Source organism: Blennius ocellaris, assembly GCF_963422515.1.
Source record: "Blennius ocellaris genome assembly, chromosome: 17".
NCBI lineage: Eukaryota > Metazoa > Chordata > Actinopteri > Blenniiformes > Blenniidae > Blennius > Blennius ocellaris.
In genome coordinates this window covers 1,611,762-1,622,230 of record NC_137666.1, presented here as the reverse complement: position 1 = coordinate 1,622,230, position 10,469 = coordinate 1,611,762, and the positions used below count along the sequence as shown (strand labels likewise).

Below are 10,469 nucleotides of genomic sequence, written 5' to 3'. Positions count from 1 at the left end.
CATGTGAGGAACTGACACTGAAAACACTTGTGCTAATAAGATACAGCAAATTGTGCATTTGTAAAGTTTTTATAGTAATCTGTTAAATCAGGGATGCCAAACACATTTTAATCCAGGGGTTATTATGGCCCAGTTATATCTTGATTGGGCTGCATTGGTACAATAGTGTCATATGTTGTGGTGCAGCATATATATGATAAAAATCTATATACTTTCACAAAATCAAACATTCACTATGGAAAATGACAACAGAAAGGGCACTTTTAATCATGCAAAATACAGTGAAATAGCATTATGCATGTTTTTTACAAACTCAACATTCAAGATATTTACGCTTATATATACAGATTAACAGACATTTGAAACCGAAAAGCTTAATTTGCTGGTACCCAACCTATAATTAACTACAGAGAAAGAAAAGAAAGAAGGAGTGAGGTTGCTATTTTTCATGGCAGCATATCAACATCTCAGCTCATGTAGTGGGAATAAAAAAGTTTTATTTTGAAATTTTTGGTAGTTTAGTGGGCCACATTGGAGCGACTTGCAGGCCGCTTTTGGACCCACGTGCCTCATATTTGTTTGTTTTCTATCCATAATCTAAATGAAAAGGTTTGTTGGTGCACATGTAAACATTGCTTGGTGCTGATCTCTCCTCCTGCAGAGGGCGAGACGGGAGGAGGAGGAGAAGGAGGAGGAGGAGGAGGAGGAGGACCAGCAGCAGAGGCAGAGGCGGAGGGGAACGGGACCTCCAGCAGCAGCAGCAGACGCTCCCAGCGGCTCCACCGCCGCGAGCTGACGCGAAAAAACCCCCGCGAGCCTGGGAAATGTTCACCCGCCGCGCCTCGCGACGCCACGATCGGGATGGTTGCAGCGACGTGGGCTCGGGCCGTGACTTTCCAGCGCCGCGTTGTCGTTGTTGTTGACGCCCGCGAGCCTTGAGTTATGCTCTCACGAAAGAAAAGCAAAAACGAAGCGTCCAAACCGGCCGAGGTCCACGGGAAGTATGTGAAGAAGGAAACGTCGCCGCTCCTCAGAAGTAAGCGCAACAAGTTTTAGCCGCTGTTTCGGCTGAGCTGGCTTCCTTGTTATCTGGTGACCCGCTTCCTCTGTTCCTTACCAGCTGTTGCTGTTAAGATGTAAATAACCCGGAGTGAATTTGTCTCTAGTTTCTAGGTTTTTTTCCCCCCACTCTTTCAAAGTGAACAGTCTCGGGTTTTTTGTTTGTTTGTTTGTTTGTTTTTTAACATCTGCTGCTGATGGGAATAACAATGGACGCCAAAGGAATTCTGTCACCAGTTAACAGGGGGACCAGTTAATCCGAAACACCGGCTAGTTCGGGCTAGCGTCGCCTAAAACTTAGTTTAAAGTTAACCACCGGCACGCCGCAGCCAGTTACCACTAACCGGCAACCTCAAACGGATTAAAACCAGAAGTGTGTCAACTTGTTGGTGACCGTGAGCTTGTTTAGAACCAGTTAATCCTGTAAACTTGCAACCAAGCCGGATGCTAACGCGGTGCTAACCGAACGCTACCAGGACGTCAGCTGCTGAGATTAAAGTGTCCGGATAACGGTTACAAAAGCGAAATATACTAAACGTATCCAATAAATTAAAGTCGCAGCTTTAGTTGGATTACTTTAAAATAGTATTGTGTGGTTTAGTGTACTTATAAATTCGATATTAATGCAGACTGAGTTTAAAAAAAACCAGTGCTATAACCCTTTAAACAGGGGTGGAAGTAACGCGTTACACATTAGTGCAAATAAGTAGTAATTTATTTGCTTTTGTGAGCAAATATGTACGTTTACTCGTTCTTTACACGTCACGGCATGTAATCTACTTTTACCGCCCCAATTTGAAATTATAATTCATCATTTGTAACTGAATAATCCTGGTTTATATTAGATTTTTCTCCGCAATGAAACTAATTACTCATTTATGATTTGCGTACTTTATGAATGCGTGCTATTTATAGTTCAAACACATGTAGAAACTTTTTAACTTTCAATAATGTAATGTTGTTGTTGTGGGTTTAGTTTCAATCAAACTATCAGTTCTCGTTCTCAGACATTTAATTAGCATTTTAGTAATTGATTGATCAATTCGTTGATTGATTAGAAGTTAATTGCATCCAACTGTGTAACCAGTCACTCATTTTACATGACTTTATGGGTGAAATGCTTATTATAGCTTAGTAAGTATGAATCATACCGGCAGAAGATTTTATTATTTGTGAGCAGCCAATTGGGCCACAATGACAATATTTATGCTCCCAAACACTTTAGATATCCACACAACTAATCAGTCAGACGATTGATCGTCAATTCTTCCTGTAGAGTCACTGTGCACTTTCTTTCCTCCTTTATTTGTGACACAATGAACGTGTGAATGAACTCCATACAAGCGGATCATTGTGTTGAGCGTGAAATTCTCCTAAAAGTCATATGAGTGAATATCTTCTGGTTCCACTATGGATCAGGACACAGCGCGGCGTTCTTGACAAGCATCTCTCAAGTTTCCTGCCGTTTCTGCCCGCAGATCTTATGCCCTCGTTCATCCGTCATGGACCCACCATTCCTAGACGCAACGAGGTCCCCCTGCCGGAGATGGGCCCCTCCGCCTACCCGGCGGCCCCCAGCCGAGAGCCCGCGGTGTCCCGGAACAAGAGCGTGCTGCGCGCCCCGGTGCAGCGGCCCCCCCACGAGGTGGCCCGCCGGGAGAGCCACCGCCTGTCCGCCCCGCCCTACCTGCCCCGCAGCCTGGGAGACCTGTCCCGCGAGTACGGGGGCTCGTCGCAGTCCTTCCTCACAGACGTGAGCCCCATGTCCGAGAACGGAGACGCTGCCCGCTATTACTACCCCTCCGAACCTTATTATGACAACCAGCAACACCAGCAGCAGCAGCAGCAGCAGCAGCAGCAGCAGCGGCAGCAGCAGCAGCAGCCCAGGAGAGTCCCCGAGCGCTTTCCTGAGGACTATAGATACTATGAGCACAATGAACACAACTTCCAAAGAGTCCCCCGACAACACACTCCCCCCGCCCCGAGCAGACCCCCCTCAGGTAAAACCACAAATGCTTTGCACTTCTCTGCTGTTCGTTCCTTAAAGGGTTAATGACCACAATTTTAAGGGCCGCAGGGCCTTAATATCTTTGCTTTTTCTACGTGTGATGGAAACAAAACAAAGCATAACAAAACAAAGAAAAGCTTCACCGTTTGGAATATATAAGAATACAGGTGTCTTCAAACGGCAGTGTTTCCGTCACACAGCGACAGGTAAAGGAACTCTTAGAAATCTGGACTTGAAAATAAAAAGAATATCAAATAAAATCAGGGTCATGATGTTTCATCTTGGTTGGTTACAACAGAAATGACTTACGAGTCAAAGACCATGATTATAATCCTGCATTGGGGTTTTTTTCCTTGACAAAGGTCTTAAAAAAATTGCGTTTGTCCGTTAATCAATGTCTAATGTTGCTTTATGTTTATTAAAGAACCGTCAGATGGAAATCGGTTAATTTTCTGTTACTGTTTTAAGAAAAGTTTCACATTAACCAGGGAATTGTTTGATAACGGTAGCCGAACACACCAATCGGCAAAAAAATAGTGTAGTTTGCATGCCGGGCCACTAGTGGGTGCTGCAGCATGCATCTCTGTACAATATAAATGGCTATAAAAAGATGGCAACCTTGAGAACAGACAGGAAGGAAAAACAGCTTTAAGACGTCCAGAAAGTTGGTCAGAAGGATTTTCCTTCCTTTTATTAAAACGCCGGCGAAGCCTTTGTTTTGGTCCCGGCGTCGGCCCCGCCCCCTCTCGTGTCACCCGGGCTTGTCTGGATGCCATGTTGAACAAACATTAGAGGCTCCGCATTTTTTTCACCTCTCTCTTGTTTGCTGAATCTCTCCAATGATGGCAAAGTAGTAATTTAGCCGACCGCCTCCGGTCAAACATCTCGGCCTGAAGCTGCCTCTGCAGTGAATCATCGCCGCGTCGGAGCCTCTTCCTCTCTGCAGCTCCTCAAAAGTTCTTCTGAAACGTCATCTTTTGGCGTGAATGAGGATAGAATGGAGTTGTTTTTCTTCGTAGTAAAGCTAATTTAAAAACGATATTTATGGAGAAGCTGCATTGAAGGATCATTGTGTTGTTTGCTGACATTCGTACGAGGACAATAACGCGTCGCTGCTCAGGGTCATTGTTTATGCACTCAGCAGATTATTTATTTATTCATTTATTTTTATTCTGTTGAATTGATGGGAAACCTCTCAGGAGATTTACGGCAGATTTGAGTTCAGCGGCTGCATATATGGAGCTAAATTTCAAAATATGAGAAAAACAGATCTAGTTTCAAACTGATGAGAAATGGAAAAACACTTTTCAAAATAAAAGTGTATGAAAGGTTTTTGTACTCTACTTGAATATAATTTGCATTCCGCTCTGGAATTTTTTTCAGGTTTGATGTTTTCAAGATTAGGATCTTTTTTCTTTGTTTTTTTCCACATTGGAATCCTGTTTTTCAGGTTATAGACTTCTTTTTTTTGGTCACTTTCAGATCCTATTCCTTCAGTTTCAAAGTAAGTGGTGGCGTAGAAAGAGCTCAGAGGTTCAAGTCATTGTTTAATTCACCTTTTCTGATGCTTCATGATCTCAAACACAAAATTTAGGAGGTCGAGTTTCATCAATTTGAGTTTTCCACTCCGTTTATTTACGAGGCGCAAGTGGAGACTCTTCCCGACTGGACCCAGCGACATTCCTGTGATGCCTTGAGCTTTAAAGTATTTTTCTGAAGAAAAGTTCCGTAGTGATGATGATGAGGAGGAGGAGGAGGAGGAGTGCATTTCTGTGGCCACTCACACATTCCAGCTCCTCACTCAGCAGCTCCTGCTCCGTCGCCGTCACTCTCCTGCAGAATTTCTCAGATCTCAGCCGCCATTTTAACCAAAAATACTTCATTCGTTGCATTTTGAGCTTTGTCTTTTCCTCGAATCCCCCCCCCCCAGTCCCCCCCCTTTCGAAACTTCTCCCTCGTCCACGCAGCTGTCGGCTGGACATTCCTCGCTGACGTCAGCCGACAGTAAAAGTACAGGCCTGCTGCATGAGCCCTCTCTGCTCCCACACACTCTCTCTGCTCAGCACTTTCCTCCAGCCGCCTTCTGGCCTTCTTCCCGTCTGAAAGCAGCAACACTCCCATTTCCTACCATTCATCAGACGGAATAAGCCGCTCAGAACGAGAGTCTTCGTCACGGAGGCCATGAAAACCGTCCCGGTTCTCAGTCTCGCGATGGCGTTCAGTCGCCTCGTCAGGGCGACCTTTCCAACGCTGCGGCTGCATTCCGAACCTCCGTGAAAACGGCATCTTCCCACGGGGGAGGTTTTCTGGAGAAGCTTCTCCAGCGTACTTCCTGTTTCCCAGAGGCGCTGTGCGATTGGTCATACATGTCTCCCTCTAAAACCACATATTTGTTTTTACTTCAGGCATAGGTCGAATACAGGCCAAGTCTCTGGGGAACCTGTCCAGTCTGACGGCCGAGGACCTCCCCCTTCCGGGCGGCTGGACCGTGGACTGGACCATCCGGGGCCGGAAGTACTACATCGACCACAACACCAACACCACGCACTGGAGCCACCCGCTGGAGAGGGAGGGGCTGCCGCCGGGCTGGGAGAAGGTGGAGTCCGCCGAGTTCGGCGTCTACTACGTGGACCACATCAACAAGAGGGCGCAGTACCGCCACCCGTGTGCTCCCAGGTGAGCGGAAGTACGGTGGCCCAGAGGGGCCAACCGCACCACACAAAAGTAGAAAGTTGCGACTCTGCGGTAAAAAGTTGCGACTCAATGGCAAAAAGTTGCGACTCGACAATGAAAAGTTGCTACTCAATGATAAAAAGTCACAGCTCGACGGTAAAAAGTTGCGACTCGACGGTAAAAAGTTGCGACTCGACGGTAAAAAGTTGCGACTCGACGTGAAAAGTTGCGACTCGACGGTGAAAAGTTGACTCAATGACAAAAAGTTGCGACTCGACGGTAAAAAGTTGCGACTCGACGTGAAAAAGTTGCGACTCGACGGTAAAAAGTTGCGACTTGACAATTAAAAGTTGCGACTTGAACATAAAAAGTTGCGACTTGACCAGAAAAAGTTGCGACTTGACCAGAAAAAGTTGCGACTTGACCAGAAAAAGTTGCGACTTGACCTTAAAAAGCCGCGACTTGACGGTAAAAAGTTGCGACATGATGGTAAAAAGTTGCACCTTGACCAGAAAAAGTTGCGACATGATCAGAAAAAGTCGCGACTTGACGGTAAAAAGTTGCGACTTGACCTTAAAAAGTTGCGACTATTCAAAAACTATTCAAACATGTGGGGCCGTTTCCTCACGTCGACCTTTAACATAAGAGATAAAAACCCCATTTCAGTCCACTTTTCTTTGTGTCGTTGCTGATATTTTTAACACCACACTAAAAAAAAAAAATGTAAACACATCATTGAATAATAGTCAGAATGTGCCAGAGCTTTCATGACTTCCACGAATAAGCTTTGTGTGGGATAAACGGCCCTCCAGGGATCCGGTGTGTTTACTATCCGCGGACTGGAGGTTGTTTAGAAAACGTGAAAGTAATTGACACAGTTTACACTGTGGTGGGCGGCTCCTCTTGATTCTGCTACACATCCTCCATCTGAGCAACAACAACTGAACCCAGTGAGCTCTGGTTAGAAATAATTTTTTTTTAAAAACAAACAAAGTCTTCGCCTGCTGGGGATTGAGGCTACGCTTCATGCTTCCTGTTACACTGCCCCCTGCAGGTGCGGCTGCTCATAGCAGCTCTGAACCAGAGGCGTTAGGGTTAATCAAACACCTGTTTGTTCCAAATTAAATCTACAAACTGTGAAAAGAGAATTAAGAAATAAAAATGAATCTTTTTTTTTTTTTTTTTTTAAACGACGTCCCGTTGTTTCTTGCAGCGTGCCCCGCTACGACCAGCCGCCTCCGGTCCCGCCCCCGGTGACCTACCAGCCCCGTCCCGCCGAGAGGATCCAGCCGGTGCTGGTGCCGGCCAACCCGTACCACACGGCCGAGATCCCGGACTGGCTGCAGGTTTACGCCCGCGCGCCGCTCAAGTGAGTTAACGCGGCGACACCGACTTTAAAAAAAAAACAACCTGTGATCCCTGGTTTTAATCAGAAACGACAGGAACTTTGATTGGGAAAAAAAAATCCGTTGCCAGTTAATGTTTCCCCTCTCCCCCCCCCCCCCCTCCACCCCGGTAAGGTACGACCACATCCTGAAGTGGGAGCTGTTCCAGCTGGCCGACCTGGACACGTACCAGGGGATGCTGAAGCTGCTCTTCATGAAGGAGCTGGAGCACATCGTCAAGTCCTACGAGGCGTACCGCCAGGCGCTGCTCTCCGAGGTGGAGGCTCGCAAGCAGCGGCAGCAGTGGTACGCCCAGCAGCCCGGCAAGAACTTCATAGGGAACATGTGATGCCTGTGTGTGTGTGTGTGTGTGTGTGTACGGTGTGTGTGTGTGTGTGTGAGATGCGAGGCAGCCACGCCTCTCTTGAGGTTTCCACAGTTTGGGAGCGGTCGGAGTTTTCCTTTTGAAATGGCGATCGACTCTCAATCGGCCTCTTTTACCAAACACGTGTGCCTTCGCTTCATCCAAATATACCAACCAGGAAGCTGAGACGCCCCCCCCAACCCCCCACCCCCATACCCCCCCCCCACTTTATGTGACGCTCACTTTGTAAGAGGAGGCGGCTCGTGGTGCCTTTTTTTTTTTTTTTAACAGCCACTGACCTGAGAACAGTTTTTAAAGAGTCTGGTGGGGGGGCGGGGGGGGGGGGGGGCACACCAGCTCCTCTCTTCCTGTGTGGGGAAGGAAAGCCCCCGGCAGCTTCTTCTGATTTCAAACATGACGTTTCTCTCTCCCTCTATTTTTTTATTTTTTGTTTTTTGCTGCTTCGTTTCCCTCATGAACTGAACCCTCGCCCTTTTATTTTTGTTTGTTTATTTTTACATTTAAAACAAGTGTGTATTGTTTATGCCATACTGTGTACTTTATAAGACAATCCACCAAAACCTTAACAGATATTTAATTTTAATTTTTTTTATGAAACTTGTGGAAACGTTGCAGTTCAGTTTCTCCTTTTTATTTGTCGTGAGCGCCGCTTCCATGAACGCTAATCAATCGGCTTTATCTCCTCCTGAGATGCTCAGAATTCAGTTTATTTTTCTTTTTTTTTCTTTTATGGAGTGGACACTGGTGCTCAACCAACGACAGTAACGCCTTACTTTGAAAGGGTACAAAGAAAAGTACCTTCAGTAAAATAAATAAAAAAGAAAGAGAGGAATCTGAGGAGGGGTAACAACCAATTACATGAAAATGGCCGATAATGTAATGTTTTGGCTCATCATCTGGCAATAATGCAATAAAACTGAACGAGTGAATGAATTTAAGACGAACGTGACGACGATCTCATCCACTGCAGCCGCTTTCCATCAGCAAACTGCACAAAAACCCGCATGAGGAATGGCTGTTATTTCCAAGAAATGCAGTTTTATTTCTGTATTATTACATTATTGGCTGCAGTTTTTTTTTTTTAAAGGTTCTTTTATTTTATTTTTTCAACGCTCCCGTCAATCACGTGTCATTTTATCACACCGTTGGCGATTTATAACACTTTATTGGCTCAGTTACATTTGAAATTGTTGGTTTTTACAGGGTGTTTGCGGAGCAGATTTTCAAAGTGTGGGACAACGAGCCCAAACTCACCTTTTTTTTAAAATTTCACTACGAAATATTGAGCTTAGAAACAGTAAAAAAACCAACTTTTTTTTTGCTTCTCTGCAAACATCTTAACTGTTACAGTTTTGTTTTTGCACTAAAGCTTTGGTTTTATAATTTATGTTTGTCTCTTTAACACTAAAATCAGTTTATTCCTTCTATACCCCCCCCCCCCCCCCCCCCCCCCCAATATGTTGACTTTAATTCCGATTTCCTCTCGGTTCGGGGGAAACGGCGTCCCACACTTTGAACGCCGCCTCGGTGAGTCCGTCGCTATGCAACCAGCTCTCAGTCGCATCTCCTCTCAGAGCCGCGTCGGCGGTTTGTACATATCTGATTCTGTGAATTGCAACTGCAGGAGATGAACAATAAAGTCTGCCGTGAAGAAAACCGGCTCTTTTCCCCTCATTTCGTCGTTGAGATTAATGAGCCGCACGCGTCTGACTTAAACATGAAGACCGAGTTTACCGAGTTTTGGGCTTGAAACTTTATTTGCAGTATTTTTTTTTTTGCTGTATTAATTTCTACTTCAATAGATTCAAATGAATCGGTTGATTATCAGAGTTTATTGTGAAAAACTGCAGTTCAGGACTGTTCAATAGCACAAACCTGACTTATAAAAAGTTGTGTCTGCAGCTAAAAACATTATTCAACAGTTTAAAAGTGAGAATAAATTTTTTCAGAGGTTTTGAATGGACTTACCCAGGCTGGTCCAGTGTAAACATGTGATTTTGTTCCAGGAACCACTTTTTTTTTTTTTTTTTTCATCACAAATAAACAACTCAAGTCTACATTTCCTTAATTTGGTCCAACTTTATTAGTCGTTTCTTTGTAACTGAATGTGTTTTTTGTTTTTTTTCTAACACGTGTGTTGAAACTCAGCAGGGTGGGACTCGGAGGAGCGTGACCTTTGACCTCTCGCGTCATCGGACGATTCCATGAGGGAGGCGGCTGCTTCGATCCCGGAGGAGTGCGTTTTGGAAACACAGTGGGGGGGGGGGTTATATAATGTCACTAATCTGTGGGCTGGAAACTGGCTAAATGTGTGTGAGTGGTCGCATCTGGATGTGTGTGTGTGTGTGTGTGTGTGTGATGTTTACGGCGGGGGGTGGCATTCTGGCTGAAACAAAAACAATACAAACACATTTGTACAAATCTACAGTAACAGTCCACGAAGCCAGAATAACGAAACACCAAGAAGCACGTGTGGAATAATAACTTACGTCTCTTAAAGGGACGTGTGACACTGCTGTGTTTTGTATGACAATTATTTTGAAATTTAGTTGTTTCTTTGTCCTCGTTGGTTACGATGTCGGTAAACTCCTGTTCGCCGGAGAAGTGACGGTAAACTGTCTCTTTTTTTTCTGTTATTATCTCAATCTAGTTTTTTTTTTTTTTACCTGAAGAACTATTATGGAGAATATAGCGGCAGATTTGTTTTAGAGCATCTTCCTCCCTCCTTTTCGTTTACAAGCTGCTTGGAATGAAGAACCGAGGGCCCGTGCTCTCTCTCTGTCTCTCTCTCTGTCTCTCTCTCTCTCTCTCCCTCTCTCTCCCTCCCTCTCTCTCTCTCTCTGTCTCTCTCTCTCTTGTTGTCGTTTGTGGACATGATTCAGCTTAATTGTGTGAAAAAAATGACAGAGATGTGGAATGAGGATTGTTTCTCCCAAAGCAGTGCAGCCACACCCCCCCC

General features: G+C 45.1%; 1 protein-coding gene across 2 annotated transcripts; it reads left to right on the top strand.

Annotated features, from left to right (window-relative positions):
• Window positions 1-741: 741 nt before the first annotated feature.
• On the top strand, window positions 742-9,752 carry sav1 (salvador family WW domain containing protein 1). Of its 2 annotated transcripts, XM_080513035.1 has the most exons (6): window positions 742-1,036; window positions 2,538-3,059; window positions 5,473-5,743; window positions 6,954-7,109; window positions 7,261-7,431; window positions 9,662-9,752. In XM_080513035.1, exons 1-6 carry the CDS (start codon window positions 943-945, stop codon window positions 9,681-9,683), a joined length of 1,236 nt encoding a protein of 411 aa, XP_080369161.1. In that variant the 5' UTR covers window positions 742-942; the 3' UTR covers window positions 9,684-9,752. The 2 variants fall into 2 exon arrangements, with proteins under 2 accessions (XP_080369161.1, XP_080369160.1); XM_080513034.1 differs by lacking the exon at window positions 9,662-9,752 and having other exon boundaries at window positions 7,261-7,769.
• Window positions 9,753-10,469: the final 717 nt, after the last annotated feature.

Excerpts from the sequence above, each read along its gene's own strand:
- sav1 (XM_080513034.1), top strand. The coding sequence starts at position 943 with ATGCTCTCACGAAAGAAAAGCAAAAACGAAGCGTCCAAACCGGCCGAG. Across the intron at positions 1,037-2,537 it reads AACGTCGCCGCTCCTCAGAA|ATCTTATGCCCTCGTTCATC; the intron begins GTAAGCGCAACA and ends TTCTGCCCGCAG. Across the intron at positions 5,744-6,953 it reads CGCCACCCGTGTGCTCCCAG|CGTGCCCCGCTACGACCAGC; the intron begins GTGAGCGGAAGT and ends TGTTTCTTGCAG.